The sequence below is a fragment of the Drosophila simulans genome, chromosome 3R (assembly GCF_016746395.2).
Source record: "Drosophila simulans strain w501 chromosome 3R, Prin_Dsim_3.1, whole genome shotgun sequence".
In the NCBI taxonomy this organism is placed as follows: domain Eukaryota; kingdom Metazoa; phylum Arthropoda; class Insecta; order Diptera; family Drosophilidae; genus Drosophila; species Drosophila simulans.
The window spans coordinates 3,670,586-3,691,781 of record NC_052523.2 but is presented as its reverse complement, the minus strand read 5'-3'; the positions used below and the strand labels follow the sequence as shown (position 1 = coordinate 3,691,781).

Genomic DNA, 21,196 nt, shown 5'->3' with positions numbered 1-21,196 from the left:
GTAATAAACTTCCAAAGAGCAAAGGATTGTTTTAATTGACAGACCAGAAGAAACCCCCATAACAAATTGACCTAATTGATTGATCTTGAGTATAATTATTCTCATCGCCCAATGGGATTAATTGATTTTGGCTCTGGGTATTTCCGTGAATCTGTGATTTATTATGTCGATTATGCATTGGCCTTTAATGGATATATTTTTAATTATTTAAGTGTATTTGATTTGGACCAAAAATACTACAAAAAACTACTACGAATGCAAAGAATATCTGTGTGATGCTCTATTGTAAGATAACTTATCTATAACTTTTTTTTAGCTACGTTATTTGCACAACAAGTTCACCGCAAAGCACCAACTATTCAAAATATTTGTACACTACAGAAAATTGGTCGAAAGTTGACCACAAAATTAACTCTTAAGGGCAGCCACCGAAACACCATCACCTTCGCTTGGCCCAAGCGCTTCCAACACCCAATTTGTCTGGCTTTTCGGTAGGGGGAACAATGACAATAACCGCATCGTGAATATGTTCGAGTGTGTGGATATGAATAAACATGGTGGCCCGCGAGTAATGTGAGACTTGCATAACCTCATTTGGCGGCTTATGGGCTCGCGTGCTCCCGTGCGCCAGGCTTATATATTTTCTCGAAGTCGGCGTGATATCGTGTACGCAGATATAACAGTGCAGATAGATAGGAAGGTAGTCCGCAAGTGTACCGCGGATCGGAATGGAAGCGTGCGCGCTCCTCTCTAAGACAGAAAAATGACGGGCCATAACCGATCCATCCAGCCCATCCATCCATCCAGTCAACATCATTTCGGTGGACTGCTGAGCGAGTAAACTTTTATGACAACCACTGACCTTTTTGGGAAAAAGACTTGACAGGAAATCGCTGTGGAGTGGCCAGGAAATGATTAATGGCTCTATTGATGCATTCAGAGACCGTCCGAAATATGCCCAACGAATGCGGATTAATCTATAGAAGGCTGTTTGCATTCAAAGCTGAAGGTTTATCCACAGTATTCACACCTTGCACAACCCACAAATCAAACTGGGAAAACTCCCAAATTATAAGATGAGGCAATGGAACTATAATTCTTCCCCCGAATTATTTCCACTGAAAGAGCAGGGCGTCGACAAAAGCCAAGAGTTGAAGCAATCCAGCTTGGTTCAATCCAAGATAGATCCCAGCAAAGTAAGCAACGTTTGCTGCAATTATGGATCAATTATATGAAGTTGACTACTGGGAAGCAGCGCCTTCAGTTTTGGAATTTCGCCAATGCAAGGCTCACGATTTTTTATTTTTTGGCAGCCACCAATTGTTGGCAATTCGAATTGTTTTTTTTATAACATGCAAAATTTAAGTTACTACAAATTTTATCTGCAACAGCTGCAACTCGAATACCTAACAAAACATTTACATTTCATCCCGCTTGGCTAGCTCCTCCACAAGCTTGGCACTTTGGGCCTTGATTTGTTTGCGGTTGGGTACATTGGCCATGGTCTTGTTCTCCTGCAGGATGTCATCCTCGGGAGCATTTGGAGCCTGCTCTTCATTGTCCACGGGCTCGTACATATCTAGGCTAGCCAGGAAGTCGGCATGGTATTCCTCGACATTTCGCTTGATGGTCGCCGGTTTGAGCTCAACTGCATAGGCCTTCATCAGCTTGTAGATCTTACGCTTCACCATATGCATTATGTTATCAACTGTGGGCAGAGTGGGTTAGATTAATGGATACTTTTTAATTGTGGACGTCGCTCAACTATTCTCCTCGAAAATCTCTGGAGCAGCGGCCCTCATGTTCAGCATTTCGAATTTAAGCAACGGGAGCTTCAAGTACGAGTTGGGATACTGGGCACGCAGCAATTTGGGCTGGCGATCAATGTGACGAAGGATCTCCAAAAGATTCCAAATGCTTACTCTGAAATCAATATGATTAAATAACTAGGCCTATTGTATAAGAACTCAATATAGTTACCTTAACAAAACATAGGCATCAGCTCTGTTCTTAAGATGTTGCAAAGTATCTTGTTCAAATTGGATGTCATTTTGAAGCGTTTTCTTTAGGTCCTTAATGCGCTCCAAGCGACTAAAAACCAGGTTAGAATGGTTAGAAAATTGTTAATGATCGAGTTTTTTTTACCTACTTAATCTCTTCCTCTGAGAGATTGTTGATCAGCACCCCTTTCAAGACACTGGCGCACTTCATCTTGGTCTCCAGCATTTCATGAGCCAACATGTCATTGACAATCATACGATGCAGCTTATCATTGTTGTCCACCTGGCTCTTCATTCTGGAATATACATGGTTATACATGGCATTCTTATACAAAAACAATACACTACAAATACACACCGTGGATAAATTTCCTTGGCCTGCGAACAGAGTGTTACAAACTTCACCTCCTTGATTGTTTTTTCCACAGCCTTTAGCTCCAGTTTTAGAATCATCATGCTCTGAGTTTCCCGAACATATCGCTTCAGATTCGTCGTAGGAGCCGCCTCCTTGGGCTTGTTGAAATTAGCAATCGATGTACCTGCCGGCTTCTTCAAAGCGGACAGCATTTGCAATTTATGCTGCAGGTTTTTCCGGGATTTCTCCTCCATGTTTCGGAACTCATCGTTCAACTCCTTGAACTTCGCGATCGCCGGCATGCCCAGGAAGAGGATATGTTTGATGAAGTTAGATTGATCGTCCATGTCACTGCTCAGGGAACGCAAGATGGGTTCATAGAAGATCTCGTCATGAACGAGCACCTGTATCATCTTTTTATAAGTATTGTTGATCGTCTTGATCGCCTTCAGGCGCACATTCGAATTTTCAATCTTCTTCAGAAAAACTCGTGACTTGAGCTCCTCGTCGAGAATAAATTCGTTCTGGTACTTGATGCGATTCTGCAAAAGTGCTCTACGCAGCTATCACAAGATTTAGAGATACAATTAAAGAAAAATTAACAAGTAATAAAAATGATATTCTAATTATACCAACCAGCTGTTCCTTGTAATGCTGCTTCAACTGATCCAAGCGAAATTCCAAACGATCCCGCTCCTTTCTCATCACAAAAGTTCGCTGATTGATGTTGTCCACGACCAAGTGAATTGGCATCTTCTGGTACAGTCTCTGCAGCGGCTTATGGTTGATGAGAAAGTTGCGGATCTTATGGGTATTGTCATTGATCAGGATATTCTGCAATTTGGTGCGACCATCGCGGCATTGCAACTTTAGGCGCTTGTTCTCTCGAAAGTACCGCTGGCGATTGGCCTTCGACTCATGGTTCTTGAACACCAAACGACGCGCTGTTCAATATGTATTTGTATCTTTAAAGAGCTAGATATACGCCAGAAAGATACTTCTTACTCAACAAGTCGGTCATTCCCTTGAACTGCTCGGTTAGGGAATTGGGGGTCCATCGCTCATCAACCATCACATGCTGATGCACGTACGACATGCCAAAGAATCCATGAAATCTCAAGGAGCGCGGATGCACGGGCTTGGGGGCCAGGACATCCTTCTCCCGGTTCTTGTCCCGACGTGGAATATAGGCCATGCCTCTCTGGCGCAAAGTACACGGCGGCATGTTGAGTGGTTAAGTAGCTTTGGGGGACTTCGCTAAAAAGATGATTTGATGGAGCTAATTGCACCTTCGATTCTCGTGTGGATGTGATCAATTCAAGAAAACTATATGTTTGACACTATCATAGACGCCGACTCCAAAGAATAATACAAAACGAACAAAATATGTTTTTGTTTTACACATTTATTTTGCACTAACATTTCATTTCTGTTTTGTTTTAGAGTTGGGTTTGTTTCAACATAATTTGTAATAATACACAATATACTTTACTCCTATTTAATGAGAATGTGTGCATATTACATACTCGAGTAGTTTGCATTTCCATGAGATTGGATTGAATTGTAAGAATTCATTGCGACAAAAATGTCTTTTATTTTCTATGCGTTCTTAATCATTTGTAATAGGGGTTTTTTTTTTGAGAGAGATTACACAAACTAATAGAAACGTAGTAACACTTTGATTCAAACATAAATAGTTCTTAGTTGTAGATATTCTGCATTGCACGATCGATGGTTATCTACAAGATACATTCGATTTGGTAAGCCAACCCTCTAAGCACGCTTCTCTGCAAATTGTCGGCCAAATATTTCTCACTGCCTATAGACCCTTTACTTCGATTCATTACAATCATATTCAAGTGGTCGCAATTTTCTAATAATTTTAGTTCTGCAAGTTCTAAACGCATGCGTCGTGTAGACAGTAAGTGTAGTTTTAAGTTAGTTAGTCCTAAGTATGAGTATAGTTTAGCTCAAACACCAGCGTATATATATTGTCATAAAACATTTTTTTGTAATTTTCGAGTGTATAATTTTGCTAAATGTACATTGATTCGAGTTCGGGGCTTTAGGTTTACATTAGCTTTAGCTTTAATGAAAATTCCATACATGATTGTTTGCATCTAACGATTATTGCATTTGCGTTGTTGTTTGCCTACGAGAGTTGACCCACCTATTCCAAAAGAAGGACATGCCAAAGCCGCAAGTCCTGGTCAACCTTCTTATTTGATTTCTCCACTAAATTGTTGCCTACTTTGGTGAGCAATAAAATTGCATTTTGGCTGGTGCAAAAATATAGCGTACTTTTCTGCTTATGTGATTAATTTTGAAGGGTATCAGCGAAAAGCTGACGGTGTTGCTTATAGCTACTGCTATATAATCTTGAAGAATTCATGGCCATGGCGGACCGACGACTCCCACTAACGGGAGTTATAAAGCGACAGAATTTTAAGCATTTGGGATGTGAAGATAGTTGAAGAAACCTTTGAACCATCAAAAATTACTCACTGAAGGGGGTGGTGGGTTGGAGTTGATGAAAAATTTGGAAGTCAATTAATTTGTTTGATTTTGGCAATTAATTCCAGTGCAGCGCAAAATAAAAAATAATAAAAAATAAATATTTTATATAATTCATATAAATTTTATTTAAACATAGCTCAGCTTGCCGCGTTGCAGGAAAACTACTACACACACGTCTTATGCTTTATATACACATTCTTGAAATGAACTATGCACGTATATGATGTCAGTTTTGTATCGAATACTAGAAGCAATTAAATAAATTTCTAACACAACGTACGCACTAAAGTATAACACATATTAAATAAACGTTGCGGTTTTTTTCTAGAATTTAAACATATTATCAACACATTTTACATCAGCGTTGCTTGAATTTGTTGTTAAATAATACTTAATAATTACAAATGTTTTCGCCTTCGCAAATTAAATTTGGACAAAATTGAAGCTAGTTTGGAATGCATTTACAATTATTTGCCGTTCAACAAATCATAACTTGCTTAATAACACTTTAAAACGTATAATAGGTATTTAGTCACAAGAAATGACCAAAAATAACAGAAAAACATTGATAGACGGATTAAAATATTGCAAATGATTACGTTAAGCTGTGCAAGCACTTGGACTGCGTTTGAAAATATCATTTCTGAATCGGTTTCATGTTCGTTCGATCTTCTGCTTTGAGACAGTTAACATAGTTCCACTAGATAATTCAACGTGTATGTTTTTAGTGATTGGCGTAGGACACAACTACAGGTTTTGTAAAGACTTATCTTAAAGTTCATAGGTATATTTCACATAGGCTACTTTCCTTTAGCTACTGATGGAAATTGTTTCGTTTTCGCTTTTACCTTCTCTTCATTCGTTTTAGCATAGTATATAAATTGGTGTATACATATAAATAGTCAAACTTATTTGTTTTCATTTAAATAGTAATAATATAAATATATATATATATATATGTATATATGTATGTATGTATGTATATAGCATTTTTCGTGTTTTGCTCAATGTTCAACATTATAATATAATTTTCTTATCTGCTTCCGTTTCATTTGTGTTTGCTATTGCTGCTGCTTTTTCCATAAACTTTATATATGTTTTCTGTAGCATCGTGTAAACAGTTTCAAGATCCTAATTTCCACTTGCACGTTTATATAATATATAGAGCTATTGGTTTATTTAATATTTCATTACGCATTTGTGTCTGTGAGTGTGGTTTGATGTTTTCCGTCTATGAGGTTAGAGCGCTTAGACTGAGTGAGTGAGTGGTGAGAGTGGGTTGCACGTATGAGCTCCTTCTGGACCGCTTATAACGCACCAAATGGGTCGAGTGGGACGCCTTTATTGCTGCCATTCTGCGTTGGCTGGATGGGTTGCATGATGCCCGTTGCATTACTGTGCGGCGCCGCCATCATCGTCGGTTGCACCCCAGTCAAAGGGGCTGCTGCCTGCCCCCCCATCATACTTGGCTGTCCCATCACCGGCATTCCCTACAAGAGTCGTTAAAAAAGGCGTTAAAAGCGAATATAAAATGTATGTTCAATTGAAATTCATGCACTGGAGGAGGGAATACTTATTAACTGCTATGACAGACGCAATGCTACAAAATCAGTGGCAGGAAAATAGTAGTCGTTTGGGCTTAATAGGAGGGGGGCCGCCGTGAGCTTGGCAAACAGTTGCTACATGGAATCATACGGAAGGTGGTGAGCTCTACAGACAAGTGAAATAGTAACTCCATTAAAAACTGAATGTCTACTAAACTTAAATATGTTGATTTAAATAATAATTTAACAGATACGAATGCAAGATAGTAATGCAATTTAGTTCAGACTGTGGTCATAGAGGAGGGGCATGGAAAACGCTTGTTACTGGTCACCAAGTGGGAATTGTTGGCAAGTTAGAAGGAAGTTCGTGGCGTATAGGTCACATTTATACGTTATAGTGCTGTACATGATAGAAGTTCGATTGTTAAACGAAATGGAAAGAAATAAAAATAAAAGAATTTCTTGATTTAAGGAAAACGGCAACTCAGGGCAAAACCAAAATTATATTTATTTATAATCTTTCATTCTGTTTGAGTAATTGTAATGGTTTCTTGTAATGTTTCATTTCGTTCGTTTCGGCATCATCTTACCTGCATATAATTTGGCATTACAGGATAACTAGCATGTATATACGGATGATTGATTGTGATTGGCGCAGGACTTACGGTCATGCCATGTGCCTACGTATTGCATATTGGTATATATATAGGCATATTGATAGAATATATATTGATATATCACAAACACACATACACACACACAGACAGCATTAGCACAGGCGCAGCGTGAGTGGTCATACGTGATTCGTTTGTTGTTGTTTGTTTGATTGGATTCAATATATATTTAGTTGTGATTCAATTTGATTCGGTTCGGTTAACGATTTTCGATTTCGATTTCGATTTTGCGGTATGCGTTGGGATAGTTGAGATATAAAGCAAACATAAAATAAAGAAAAGAAAGAAGTTGATAGTTTATATATACTCCGTTAAAATGCAAATTAAAAATTCAAATAAAAGAAATTAAAACTATAAAATGGAAATATGTGTCTTGTCGTATTTGGCCTGCGTGTTTTGTGTTTGTGTTTGTGGAGGCATAAAACCCACCGTGGTAGCCCTTCTCTCCAGGATGCCCTAGTGCTTATGATCTAGTGCTGTTTGCTGTGATTCTGCAGTTTACGGTGGGGTGTGTGGAAACTAGGGCCAAGGATGTGTGTGGACAAAATAAAGTCAAACTTACAACCCGCACACTTGATTTGAGATTTGATTTTGGTCATCCAATTTACAATTATGATATACAAAATTTAAAAACACTTAGAAATTGAAAGGGGATTGTCACGATGAAGACATATTAATTATAATAATTTACTTTAAATCTTATCAAGACAATTTTAGGCAAGCTAAAAAACGGTCATACAGATCAAAAATGTAATGAGAACCAAGGAAACCAAGTAGCTCAAGTTGTAAATTTATACGGATTGTGCAATTGGTAAATAAACATTAATTTTGATAATATAGTTCACATTAAATTAGGTAAAATAGTGTACTTTACATGAAGTGTAGCCTAAAGTGTTGGGTGACACAAAATTGTTAGAAAATGATAGGAAAAAACAATGCATTAACATAAGTAAAGAAATGTGTCGTTTGTTTTCTTCTCTGGCATTGTTATATTTCTTATTATTTTTTGTCTCTGCTTCGGCACAAATTCTAGTGTATTCGAATCTTTTGTTTTAGTCACTTCTTAAATTTGAACAAATTCGAGGCAACGTAGATTCTTTCGAGTGGTATTCATTGTTTTTGAGTAGAGTAGAGTTCGGTAGACAGAAGAGTTAGAGTAGGCAAAACTCACCATTGGACGATAGCCAGCACCAGTAGTAGCCGCCATTGGTTGGGGTGTCCAATTAGCACCTGGTTTCGCTGTATTTTTAGGTGAATTCCATTGCACGGGTCTATGAGAATAATGGGGTAAGAGAGTAATGATATATAGACGACGTCAATGAACACGGCATTTGAATTTTGGGTGGTTTTATCTAAATAGATTACTGCGTGATTTCGAACCATTTTTTGGATGGATTTTATGTACACGTATGGAACATGAATATGGAAGGGTCAGTTCGGAATGGTATTGGATCAATGGTAAGGGAGCATCAAAGGATCGTGTTTCTTCGGAAGTGGAACATGGCTTATCAAATTGATCTCCAGTCGATCGAAATCGACACGATTCAGCCATCTACTGCGAATGAACTGGAAGGGATGTGACAACATGGATTCTGATCAACATTCTGGTTTGGTTTGGCTTCGCTTTCGAACGCACGCACACACAATCGTCAGTTTACTGGCTCGATCTACTCACTTTGCACTTGCCGTTTTGTTAATATTTAAGTTATCAACGAGTGACATTAGTGAACTATCCAAGTCGCCGGTTATTATCTTTCCAGTGCCAGCCGGTGGCTGCTGCTGTTGCTGCTGGTGCAGTTGCTGCTGGTGTTGCTGCTGGTGCTGCTGCTGGTGCTGCTGCTGTTGTAACGCTAGGATCGAACTGCTATTGCTGGAGTAACCTGCGGCGACAACGTTCATTTGATTGCTGTTGTTGCTGGCCGAGGCCGGCTTGAGGACGTCGCCCAAGGCATCGAAGCCTTGATAGGTTTTTACAATTCAGACGACATGGTTGTTTGGGGATAGCCATAGCCAATGCACCGTTTTTAGCAGACATTTATACACAGAGACAAACACATTGGTATATATATATGGTAGATATGCATAAACAATGAAGCCGATGAGCCCAGAGGATTGGTTTTGATGTTTGTCGAGTTAGCGTTGAGTTCGATTGCCGTAGATATTTGATATTTCGGTTTTAATTCGTTTTTAAGATTTTTCATTTTGCCAGCGTAATCATAAAACACACAAATATGTTTTAGCGTTTTGTTGAGATTTTATGTGTTCAATATGTATTTGTGCCACCAACATTAACATGATACAATGTGAATTTGTTTTTAGTTTTGATATTTTGATTTGATTTTTACGTTCAGTACATAAGAACATAAGAGAGAGAAAAAGAGAAAAAATAAGATTTACAAAATAAATAACATGAAATTGCATTGTATATATAAAGATTTGGGATTTATAGATCTCTAATGATTTTTGAAATATGTAGGATTAATAATAGGTTGTTATTTACAAACACATGACAGACGTAAGATTATTTACAAAAGCTACCAAAGCAGAATAGTTTTTTGTTAATGAAATATTTGCGTTTTGTTTAGTGTTATTTAAGCATTATATAATAGTAAATACGTCCTGATAGTTATGTGAAAAGTTCAGAGTCAAATAGCAAATAGAGAATCTGACAATTTTTAGTTCACCTGAATTCAAATTTTTTTTAGTTAAGCGTAAATCAAAAGAATAGTTATCACACAGTTATCACATGAAACACACATTAAATACTTTTTCCAAAAAATAAATTATAACTAATTAGACAACAACGCAGCTTTCTTGTCAATTACGAGACGAGTTTATATTCGATTGCAGACAGTTCAACTTTATAAAATAGCTACAAAACACGAGCAGACAACAGAGGGAAAAGCGTGTTCTGTTTGGTGTGGATGAGCATCTGTGGCACTGGGCGATCACTGGGAGATCTTGGATGCTGAGATAGAAAAGTCAGTGTACGCTGCAGCACTACAAGCCACTGATGGATCAAGCTTTGTACAAAAACAAAGCACGCGGAGGAACATATGCGTGTGTTTAATGGGTTTGTTTTCGTATTCGTTTTGCGGCGAGGAGCTGCTAATCTTCACCTGGTGGAAACTGAGCTGCTGACATGGAAGGTGGCAATATCGCTTGCTGTTGCGGCCGGTGTTGCTGCTGCTGCTGCTGAAGTTGCAACTGCTGTTGCTGCTGCTGTTGCACATATAAAGCCGCTTGCTGTTGTTGCTGCAGCTGCTGATCCATGAAATTGATATTGTTGCCAAAGGGCGCAGCAACAGATTCAGCAGCGAGTGGGACTTGGGGCAACGACATATCATCGAAAAATGGATTTGGCAACGACGTCGAAGCTGTGTAAAATTTAACGCAAACATTCAGAGGATAACGATTAAAATAAACACATTAAAAAATAAAATGAAATTAATAAAAGTCCGAATATGATTCAAAAACTAGCATTGAGGATTACAGGTACGGAATAAGGTTTCTAACATCATCACGCATATTTCTGTTCCGGTTTTAGAAATTCAAAAACCTATATATCGCAACAAATAATTTTCTAAACTATTTGTTTAAAATGTTTAAAAAGTGATAATCAATCAGGCATATTAAATTACATGCTACATTTATTTCAGTATAATTCAAACACACCAAGGTTGGATGATATTACTAGCATTGTTATTGCCTTTACCAATTAGTAAAATTAAACGAACCACTCCGATTTTCACTCAATTTGGAATAGTTAGTAAATCATAAGCATTTTGTTAGTGACTGCATATTAAGTATTCAAATATGTATTCTTAGGCTTAGATTGTAGCTTGCAGTTAGGAATGAATGAAGACTGTAGACTATTGAGTGACTTACCTGCCGGTTCCGTATTACCAAACACGGATGAGAAATTACTATCGGAAACGAATGCATTTGTAGCAGCAGCGGAGGAAACTGATGCGCCATTGAAACCTATTTTTGTTTGTTTTATTTTGAAATTTGTTGGTGGTTTTGTCTCAGTTTAGTTGGGTGTAGTGTGGGCGGTGGACAGTGGGCGATGGTCGTTGGCGTGTTTTGGAAGATTTGCGATTGGTTTGGTTTTCGTAACCGAGGAGTTGTTTTCGGTATCGTTGTTGAAGATGTTGTCATTACAGTTTCAGGTTGGAAAAAAACAGTGATGAAAAAATGAAGAGTAACAATACATTAGACAAGAATTTAAAAAAAATCAAAACTTACAAAAAGAATTATGGTAAATAATTAAATCGATACAAAATATACCATTATGATTTCAATTATGGATAATGATGCATGAAAACTTGTGCAAACAGACGTCTAAGCTGAAGTGATAGGAAGACAGACAAAGGGTGAGGGGCGGCTAGAGCGCCTAAAAAGTGCGCTCCTCATTGCTCTGATTTTTAGAGTACGACAACATAAATACGTAAGATCACTACACTTACACAACGACTGTTACCTATGTACAGCACAAAATAAATGTAACTCATATCGTAATCGCTAAACAAGAACTTAGGACGAAATAATAAGAAAATTATAACATGCTACCATTATTATGCATCCACAAATTATTGGCATTGAGTGCAGCACCTGTGGCTCCTGCAGCAGCTGCTCCGCCGCCGCTGGCGTCAAACATGTCCGCGAAAGGATTGCCCAACTGCAGCAGATCGTCGGAGGCCTTGGTGGCTGCTGCAGCAGCAGCGGGCTGCGCCGACGCGGCACCGAACAGATCAACTATCGGCTGGCCAGCCTGCGCGGCTGGCGGCGACGATAGAAATGGATTTGTTAGTGCAGCGCTAGCGCCAGCAGCACCGCTGCTAGTGGGCGACGACACCTTGGACTAACAGGCAGATAAATAGATCAATTAGTTTGTGACTTATACAGATAATGCTCACAATGAACTCACCTTGTACTGGTTCATAGCGGCCTCCTCTTCGGCCAATACCTGGGCCTTAAGTTGCTCGTCAATGCCGTTGGTGGTATCAAATTTGCTGGACGCAGCTGCAGTACCAAATGCCGAGCTGGTGGAAGACAGGGCAGATACAGCGGATTTTACATTACGCTGATTACTAATGTTTCCCAGCCATCAAAATCAGGTGCAACGTAATAACCAAGGAAAATCATAGAAAAACAAAAGAAAATAATGTCAAAAATATATCGCAAATAATACATTGATACATTACATCTTTATACAATAAGAACTAAAATAATTTGTGAACTATCCATTATTCCTTGCCAAATTTTACATAATTTCTCTTATTATTTTATGTTGCATTATAAAATTTGTATAATATGTAAAAATTACAAGTGGTTGTTTGTAGGAAACCAATGATTAAATTATGTTAGCATTTAACAAATAATATAATTATTATAGATCAATAAATATCTATAAATAGATCAACAAACCTCGATGACTGTGTAGGAGTATTAGCAGCGGATACTTTTCGACCCTCAAGCGTGGCCAAGTGCTGCTCCAAAGCATCTAACAACGAACTGGGCGCCTTGGTCAAATCGGGTATGTCACCCTTGTCTATGCCCACATTCTGGAAGCCGAGAATAAGGCAAATGAAAATGAAATGATAATATATATGATAACTCTTACCTCAGCCACTTTTAAGAACTCTCCAACACGATCCATGCGCACTAAGAACTTTTTGTAAAGATCCAACGCATCGCGGGCATGTTTCTTGTTCATATCGAAATATTTTTCAAGCAAATTTATGATGCCATCATTGTAGCAAGCAAACAATCGTATGAGATCGCGGAACAAGAGCATAAAGCTCATGTTGATGACGCCTGAAAAATATTAAAATCGTTATAATTTTACAATTTAATTTGGAAATATATATGGTACATACCATTGGACAAGTCGTTAGATTGGCAGTCGAACTCCAAAAGTGCATCCAATTGTGCCTGCAAAACTGGCAAAGTCTTTAGAAGTTTTTCCGCGTTCATGCTGCGTAGCGAGCCTTCCTCTTTGCTAAAATGATAGATTGCGAAACAAATCAATCAGATGACAATTAAATGTGAGCTGGCGTTACTTACCCCCGTTTGACTTTGCAAAAGTCAAAGGCCATGGCTCGATAGGAGAGCGATTTCTCATTCAAATACTTGGCGTAGCGCCGAATAAAGGGAGACATATCGTAACCTGTTGATTTGGCAAATTATAGTATAGGTCTCCAACAATATAGGTCACACAAATTTTGGGCAATGCCAAACACGAAACTTAAGAAGAATGGTCTTTTGGTTAGTTAATTTCGCTCTAAATCATAAGTAAAACAAATTTTAGTAACAACCAGTAAGGAATTCAACGCCTCTAGCCAAATAAGGAAAGTTGTATCCAATTGCTAATAGCTTCTGTATAATACTCACCCATTCTGCCACCAGGAACGCCCATGCCACCATCTGTATATAAGGTTCATATTGTTTGATTTTGAATATTTAGTTTGGATAATTGCATTTTTCAGTTGTTGTTAGCCAGCATGTAGTGTGCGGTATGTAGGTCAGTAAGCAGCGTATTTCGGTATTAATATTTTTGGTTTAGAAATTGTTGTTAATTAAATAAAAGTACAAATGATCAAGCCAAACGTTCGCGCAGCATTCGCATGAGTTGAAAGAGAGAATGAAAGAGGAATGATCAAAATGTAGGTATTAGTTAATAATTTGAAATAGGTAAATTGAATATAGTCAATGCGTTTGAAACAAGAATTTGGGAGTTTAAGAGGGTGGCTTCGTTATACCTTGTACAGTTCCTTTGTCCAGAAAGGAGCTGAGATTGAATGTAGAATTGCTAGAGGCAAGATATTGCATAAATCGCTGAAAAGATTTTGGAAAAACAATAAGAATGCTGTTAAATATTATTTAGATAGTTATAAATTGCAAATAAAATGGAGGGATCTATTAAAGTTGATATGTTGAAAATTCAACATTTATTTATTTATTTATTTTTCATTGAAGACCACTATCTGTGTGACCAAATAAATAACCAAGAAATAAAACGAATAGAAACTGAAAGTAAATGACGATAAGCTTAGTCAGAGGTCATCAAAAAAATACCAATTCTCCAGTAATTAGTTACCATTAAAGCTAAAAGAAGGCAAATAATAAGAATCTCATGATGTACGTGACCTGTTCATCTGTATATCAAATCAAACAAAGTAGATTACCTCATTTCGAACGCTTAAATGAAAGTAAAAACCTATTTGTAATACGCCCCTAAGCTTCGCACAAACACTAGATACCGATAAATGCACAAATACAAACCTCATTGCCATATGCCATCAGATGATGTGTGGTTATCAGCGACTTGTAGACGACGACCCAGTTGGCATTCTGTGAACGCTCGATAAGTAAATTGGCCAGATGAGGTATCGACACATTCGGCTCGTTTGTGCAGTGCACCAAATCTGCAATTAAATAAAGGTGTGCACCTTGTATTAATAAAAAGCAACAGCAAGATAATTTAATATTTTAAATTTATTTTAAAAAAATTTTAATTCATTTTTTAAACAAACAATGCTTTATATAAGTTTCTCATCGCACATCCATTACTAAATAATTAATAAAGAGTTTTTGTAATTTTCGATTTTTGAACCATTTGCTTTTTTCCTTAATTTTTTACGTCCAACTCAGCTTTACTTTTGGTTGCGATTAATTTTGATTTGATATTTAATTTTCCAAACATTTCTTGGAAAAATCAATCACAAATTCGATATTACCACCGACAACTATTAGTTACTATCTACTAGATTTAATCAACAGTGTATATTTTTTACAAAAATTCCTTTCTTATAAGCAAAACAACAAATGTTTACATGCTTGAGAAGCTACATAAAACATAAATAGTCAATTTATCTGTTTTAGAAACCAACAATGTTTCTGTAAAGATTATTATTATTATTATTGTGTTCGCTTGTGAGCTGCAAGACCGAACCACCCATAAATTTAATCATCTTGTTTTTTGCGTCCCATTATCGGTCCCGACTCTTAGTCGTTGTTGGCTTATCATCGGCGCTTTCAGCTTGCAGCCGCCATTCAAGCTAAATGCTGACGGAAAAGTGTCGATGATAAGCGCTGAATCCCATTGTGTCTACTATCATGCGTTGCCAGTCGAATCAATTCCCCATTTCGGTTGGAAAGTGTTTGCCGCCGAGCAGAATAATTGCATGGGATTCGAGGGGCGTTGCACATTGCAAATGTCAGAGCAGATGTTCGCCGGCCTTTTGCTTCATTTTGTTTGGAAAAGCTGGCGGGCGGCAGGCCAGTGATTCATTCATACATAAATAAGAACAAATTTCAATAAACAGTAAATGTGGAAAATTGATTGGCCCTTGTAAACGAAACTTTGTGAGTTTCTTAACGAGCACAGTGGCCTGGGTATGTCCCCTTATGACAAGACGTTGAAATCGCTGAGTAGTTAAGCCATTTCGAATGAGTTATTTAGTTAAAATTCGTATCCGCCCCTTTTCGAAATATTCACTGATTCACATATATTTCGAAAATATTTACAGTGGTTGGATATCAAAAGCTGATGGCGACTTCTGTAGCGTAGTTATCGCTGGTTTCAGTCCATATGCTTATGCTCTCAAATAAATAAATAAATAAATTGGTCGGGTAACGAGTGCCCACTGTACTGGAAAAGGGCAGCCCATTGATACTTAATTTTAATAATTATTGCCCACTTGTGTAGCTGTATTAAATATTCTGGGATCTTTCGAATCGGTTTAGAACTCATTAAGTGTTGTTGTTTCCGTGAACACACAACTGGTTTTATCATACGACAAAAGTTGTTAAACAAAGAAAATATAGAAAATAGGTAAAAGAAATACGTTTCATGCTACCTGCTAAAGGCTTGTAAAATGTACGGATTTACTCTTAACTCGTGTTTAATTTATTTAGACTTTTGGTAAGTCAATTCAACGTTTTAGATAAAGTAATCAACTTGAATAAACAGCATATGTGGCCAAATTTGGGTTATATTGGAAGTTGGTCTGCGGCAACTGCAATACAATGTTTATGTGGCAAGTAACGCCCCACAATATTGCCCTCTTTTATTCCCATTTACTCGTAGCCATATCTGATGAGTCATCTGAAAAAAGTTTTGCCAACAAGCTAAATAAAAGGGGGTCAGAATGCGAGCTAAACTAGCCAAAAAACCAGATTCCAACGGGAATGTCGTTAAGATATGGTGCTCTTTAGAAGTATTTGCAAAATTCAAACGTGTAAGCAAATCCAGAAAATTAGGGAAGACTCGTGCATAAATTTAACAAGCAATGACACCGCGACAAAAACAATCCCTGCTTTCGTAGGCGTTTTAAGCCATTCAAAGCCCCTACAAACACACGTGCACCCGTGGGAAAGTGACGTAACATTAGAGAGAGAGAGTGTGTGTGTTGGTAGAAAGAGAGGGGAGTGCAATCAATGACGTACGGAGTCCACAAACACCAGCAGCTGAGCCACAGATGCAATTGTGGGTGGTGGTATATGTTTGTGGGACTTTGTGGACCGTAATCAGTGGTTTCGTTTTCAGAAAACTTTGTGATTTATCGCACAAAAACAAAAGGCACGTGAAGATGGAGTGAGGAAGACAAGAGACTCGAACTGGTTGCATCTGAATGTTGTTGCTGAATTACTTTTGCAGCGGGTACTAACTGTGGCAATGTTTTTTTATAATTAAGCTACATTTAAATTTTTTTATTTTCTTTGCACTCCTTACTCTAGTATATTATTCATTCCACATAGTTTTATCACCATCATCGCTAGATGAATATTGAGTTAATTTCTAAACAGATTTTATTGCTAATAGTGTTTGTAAATTAAAATAAATGGATTTTAAGGCGTAACAAGATAACAATAATATTTTTGTGTTGGATGGGTACATTTTCAGAGGTAGCACAAGGCTGTGCCTCTTTTCTCTCTGTGTGATAACAAGGAAATGTAACGGAGATTTACGCAATGTGAGACCGAGGGAGTGGGCAAGGGAAAGAGATAGACAGGGCCACTCACAGTCCAAGTGCTTCTTCTTCGGGCCAATGCATTCCTCCGTGGTGGCCTTGCAAACGGACTTGGCGAGTCCTTGGCCCGCAAGGCTGTGACGGGCGGCCAGCAGCCTGTCGTTGATCGTTTGCCCTGCCATGGTCATGATGAAGCTGTTGCTGTTGTTGTTCCTGCTCCCGCTCGCTGGCTTTTATTTACTTGATTAATTTAATTATGCACCTAAGGAGCTGACCACACCGACACACACACACACACTCGCAAGCAGATACAGAGAGAGGGAGAGAGAGACACACACACGCGTATGGGGCGAGCGAGAGACAGAGAGGTATTGATTGATTGAGAATATTTCGAACGGGAAAACTCTGCTATGCGAGCCTCACGATTAAACAAACGGTAAAGATTTAGTGGTTCCTACGTCACAATCACTACACAATTTATCACCGCGATTTATGCGCTCTCTAACCGGTGCCTAACGCTGAAACGCGATTTTTTAATTCTCTATTTTTCCTCTGCCACAAATCGATAATGGCGACTGGCAAACGAAGCGAGTGTATGAGCAATGTGCTAAAGCGTCCGCAAAGTGGAGCTAACGCGTGCTATCGACTTGAGTTTACGGCATAAGGTGGGAAGTTATCGATTGCCATAACGTAAGCGAATACGAAATAGCTGAAGTTCGCTGTTACGATTTGTTCCTACATACGTTCTGAAAATGAAAAATAATGATTTAGCTCTTCGAAAATATTGATATTAAAAAAAATTTAAAATATTAAGATAAAAATTTATTTTATTTTCATAACTTGGCCCATTAAAATTCCCCAACTGCACTTAAAAAGTAGCTAGATTTGTCGGAAGTGTAGCCAAACGTAACGTAGGCTATGGAGATGTCAACAGGAATTTTTTGTTTCGAGCAGGCGGTCATACTGGTCATTAAAATAAATAAAATTATACTAAAAAACAGTAGTTAGCACAATCAACAGTCTCGTAATAAAATTGTAAGATGTTGAATGGACAGATTGCACACAGTTATTTGGAGAACTCGTGCACGCTGATCATACCCCGCCCGCCTGTCCTGAATCAGTCCTCAAAGTTGCCCCAGCCAGCAGCAGCTGCTGCTGCTTCTTCTTCCGCTGGTGAGCAGTCTGGTCAGGGAGCGGGGTCGGAGGTGGCAGAAGCGGAGGCGTTGCATGTGGATCGCATAAGAAACTGCGATATATTCGTTGACGCGCACGATCTTTATTTCTACGCAGATGTTAAGCTGTACAAGTGAGTCACATCCGGCAATCCAGCAATGGCGTGCCCACAGTGGCGAAATTTCAGATATCATTACGTACTTTTATTTCCCTTTTCGGACAGATTCCACAGCCGTCGCACCTTTGACTTGCGAGAGCTGAAGACGCTGTTGATAAAGTTCAACACGACAGAGAATCACTACCAAATTTGCCTGCGCTGCCTGCCCGTAACAGCGGGTGCCCAGGAAGGACCCGGCGGAGAAAGAGGCGGAGGCGGTGGTACGGGGGATGCAGCCAAGCAGTGGAGTGGGCGCAAAGAGTACATCGCCGCATTCCTGCACCTACCCACGCTGAGTGCCAATTTGCCGAACAAGCAGCATCAAGTCCAGGAATGGAAACTCAAACGAATCACCGATCAGTGCCAATTGCAGCTCGACGACCACGAGCGCACCTACAAGCTGACCAACAATTTTGGATACGGCTATGCCAGCGAGTACAGCGGACCGCTGCGCCTGAGTGAGGTGAGTTCAATTGGTTTAGCTGCTCTTTCGCACACTAAACACGGATGTTTTCCCAGATGGACAGAGCCACGTGCCGCGTGTCGGAGCCACATCGCATGAGCCCCATCCAAAGGCGACAAGAGCGCGTGGTCGATGAGATGAAGCGCTTTTCGCGCGAGCAGTACAAAATAAATTTTGTGGAGCTACAGGTTCCGTCCGGTCACCAGAATCCTTTACGCTACAAACCGAAAATCTACGAGACTTCCATGACCCAGGAACAAGCGCATCTGCTGCACAACATCAGCCGAATGCAGACACGGGAGCAGCAGCCGTGCGACGTTTTTCGGCAAAACGAGATCGATTGCGGGCTCATAAGCATTCTGTTAGCCATATGCTATGATGTGCGGACGACGAACAATGAGCCGACGTGTGAATCGGGCTGGACGCGAAGCATACTGTGCCCGCTTTACTGCTACTTTGAGCAATTCGACAACTATCGGGACGTACTGGTTGCCTTCCTGCGTCGAATGATCACCTACCCGCTGTACCGCAACTTCGAGTTGGGCCGCCAATGTGTACGGGATGCCATAGAAGTTTTAAAGGGCGGTCGCAACTGGTTAATTAACCAGCTGCTGCTAACGCACCAGCAGTTCGCCAGCAGTGATCCCAGTCGCGATAGCTTCAACAACTACTATTTGGAGGACTATATTCGATATGTGACCAGTCCGAGCGCCTGCAGTGATGAGCACATGCGCCTCCTTGCCCGCAACCTTAAGAACGTGCTGATGGACGTAAACAAGCAACACTTGGGCCTGGGAGTGACCGAGATTGAGACTGAGCTGATCAAGGAGCTGATGCAGGAGATGCGCATCGATGCGGGAAGCCAGGGTTCCTCGCCGCAGCAGCAGCATGGCCATGGCGATGATGAACTGGACCTTGATAACGATACTTCTGGACAGGAGGACGAGACTACCACTGATGATGACAGCGTCGTAACCGACTCCTTCTACAGCATGGACATGGACATGCGACTGATAGAGAACGAAATTGTATATGAGGATGACGAGGAGGACGAAGATGACGATGATGATGGAGATGATGACGAGGATGGGGATGAGGATGAGGATGAAGACGACAGCAGTTCTTCCACAACCACCAGCAGCGAGGCGGAGGGAAACAGCGTCATCGAGCAGTGCAGCAACAGTGAGACAGCAGCCAGCACCAAATAAATTGCCACTTATGTCGAGTCCGGCAAGTCCTGCTCCTGCCTTGCCCAAAACAAACAAGCAACACAACCAACTTAATGTCAAAGAACGGAGGCTAAACAGTGATTACTTTTAAAATTAAAACAAAGTAAAATACGAAACTAAAAACCAAGCCAAGTAAATGATGTAAGTTTACACAAAAAAACACCCAAAAATAAGAACTTCTTAAATCTTAATTGTACAATAATTTAACGAAAAGCAAACTCAAAGATTTGTTCACGCCAAATGCGAAAAGATATTTGAATATTTTTTCCCCTTTGCTCTACAATTACTTCGATTATAATTACACATACAAGTAAATCAGAACTTTAGCATTTAGTATGGCATTAGAGTACGAAACATTTGAATTTTGAATTCTGAAAAGCGAAATCTAGTTGTGCATTTGTATATACATCTATCGATATTGTTGGTGCTGCAAGCAAAGAAAACAAAATATGAATAAAATAAAATGGAAATGGAAAACAACCTCCAAACTTAATCTACACTGTGGGCAAAAGTCATTAAGGATTTACATGTTAATGTTGTATGAGTGTCTTTTAAAAAGAAAGAAATGAAGTATGAACGAGAATACTAATAAAATGGATAATACATATTTTTTAAAAAACGCGACGTTAGTCATTTACTTTTTTACTGTTCGTATCAACGAAGCTGTCGTTTAAAAAGAAAACTGACAAATAGGTAAGCTTTTTGAAGTAGAAGTTATTTTTCATTACTTACAAATATTTAATCAGTATTTGAAATGCTGTTACTTTAAGTACGCTTGAATCAGAAGATAAGATACTTTGTATCTTCAACACAATTTTGATAGTTCAAGGCGATAAAAAAATACATTTGCTTGGGTTTTATTATCTTTTCTTTATTTATCCATACTCACATACATATGCATATCCATGTACGTTTTAAAAGCTAATTTAAATATTTATGGACTGTTAATTGAAGAACGCATCGAATTGCTGGTGCTGCGGTTTCTGTTGATGCTGATGCGCCCTTTAATTACGATAAGTGTAAAGCTACAATTTACAAGTTAAACTAACTAAACTCGTATGCATTTTGAAATCGCCAATAGAATCGATACGCCCAGCGAGGCCAATT

The 21,196-nt window shown here is 39.0% G+C and overlaps 3 protein-coding genes and 1 long non-coding RNA gene across 25 annotated transcripts; 2 read left to right on the top strand and 2 right to left on the bottom strand.

Annotated features, from left to right (window-relative positions):
* Positions 1-1,264: 1,264 nt before the first annotated feature.
* On the bottom strand, positions 1,265-3,721 carry LOC6727058. The gene is made up of 7 exons (XM_002102419.4): positions 3,361-3,721; positions 2,992-3,299; positions 2,359-2,918; positions 2,150-2,296; positions 1,981-2,091; positions 1,766-1,923; positions 1,265-1,708 (listed from the first exon to the last, which is right to left on the bottom strand). The coding sequence occupies exons 1-7, from the start codon at positions 3,578-3,580 to the stop codon at positions 1,419-1,421; spliced, it is 1,794 nt and encodes a 597-aa protein (XP_002102455.1). The 5' UTR covers positions 3,581-3,721; the 3' UTR covers positions 1,265-1,418.
* A 1,249-nt stretch (positions 3,722-4,970) lies between these two features.
* LOC6727057 (phosphatidylinositol-binding clathrin assembly protein LAP) lies at positions 4,971-17,722 on the bottom strand. 22 transcript variants are annotated; one of them, XM_016176253.3, is made up of 16 exons: positions 17,120-17,722; positions 14,378-14,520; positions 13,855-13,930; positions 13,487-13,519; positions 13,160-13,262; positions 12,973-13,094; positions 12,717-12,910; positions 12,521-12,657; positions 12,021-12,183; positions 11,663-11,954; positions 10,979-11,074; positions 10,210-10,467; positions 8,766-9,048; positions 8,262-8,361; positions 7,007-7,096; positions 4,971-6,362 (listed from the first exon to the last, which is right to left on the bottom strand). In XM_016176253.3, exons 1-16 carry the CDS (start codon positions 17,253-17,255, stop codon positions 6,180-6,182), a joined length of 2,409 nt encoding a protein of 802 aa, XP_016033557.1. In that variant the 5' UTR covers positions 17,256-17,722; the 3' UTR covers positions 4,971-6,179. The 22 variants fall into 22 exon arrangements, with proteins under 22 accessions (XP_016033557.1, XP_016033556.1, XP_016033554.1 ...); XM_016176252.3 differs by having other exon boundaries at positions 8,766-8,970; positions 17,120-17,721; XM_016176250.3 differs by having other exon boundaries at positions 11,705-11,954; positions 17,120-17,721.
* Positions 16,036-17,650, top strand: LOC120284937. Its single transcript, XR_005544157.2, has 2 exons — positions 16,036-16,583; positions 16,644-17,650. It is a non-coding gene; the product is annotated as an uncharacterized LOC120284937 (long non-coding RNA).
* Positions 17,723-17,988: 266 nt separating the features above from the next.
* Positions 17,989-21,059, top strand: LOC6727056 (protein SHQ1 homolog). The gene is made up of 3 exons (XM_002102417.4): positions 17,989-18,373; positions 18,464-18,860; positions 18,917-21,059. Exons 1-3 carry the CDS (start codon positions 18,108-18,110, stop codon positions 20,066-20,068), a joined length of 1,815 nt encoding a protein of 604 aa, XP_002102453.1. The 5' UTR covers positions 17,989-18,107; the 3' UTR covers positions 20,069-21,059.
* Positions 21,060-21,196: the final 137 nt, after the last annotated feature.

What these genes read in the sequence shown, in the direction of transcription:
- LOC6727058 (XM_002102419.4), bottom strand. Translation starts at nt 3,580, where the DNA reads ATGCCGCCGTGTACTTTGCGCCAGAGAGGCATGGCCTATATTCCACGT. An exon ending in AGCATTACAAGGAACAGCTG is followed by an intron (nt 2,919 to 2,991) that starts GTTGGTATAATT and finishes ATCTTGTGATAG; the next exon opens with CTGCGTAGAGCACTTTTGCA. An exon ending in GATGCCTATGTTTTGTTAAG is followed by an intron (nt 1,924 to 1,980) that starts GTAACTATATTG and finishes TATTGATTTCAG; the next exon opens with AGTAAGCATTTGGAATCTTT.
- LOC6727057 (XM_016176253.3), bottom strand. Translation starts at nt 17,255, where the DNA reads ATGACCATGGCAGGGCAAACGATCAACGACAGGCTGCTGGCCGCCCGT. An exon ending in ATCTAACGACTTGTCCAATG is followed by an intron (nt 12,911 to 12,972) that starts GTATGTACCATA and finishes AATATTTTTCAG; the next exon opens with GCGTCATCAACATGAGCTTT. An exon ending in AGCAGCTCAGTTTCCACCAG is followed by an intron (nt 9,049 to 10,209) that starts GTGAAGATTAGC and finishes AAACCTATCAAG; the next exon opens with GCTTCGATGCCTTGGGCGAC.
- LOC6727056 (XM_002102417.4), top strand. Translation starts at nt 18,108, where the DNA reads ATGTTGAATGGACAGATTGCACACAGTTATTTGGAGAACTCGTGCACG. An exon ending in GCAGATGTTAAGCTGTACAA is followed by an intron (nt 18,374 to 18,463) that starts GTGAGTCACATC and finishes CTTTTCGGACAG; the next exon opens with ATTCCACAGCCGTCGCACCT. An exon ending in GACCGCTGCGCCTGAGTGAG is followed by an intron (nt 18,861 to 18,916) that starts GTGAGTTCAATT and finishes ATGTTTTCCCAG; the next exon opens with ATGGACAGAGCCACGTGCCG.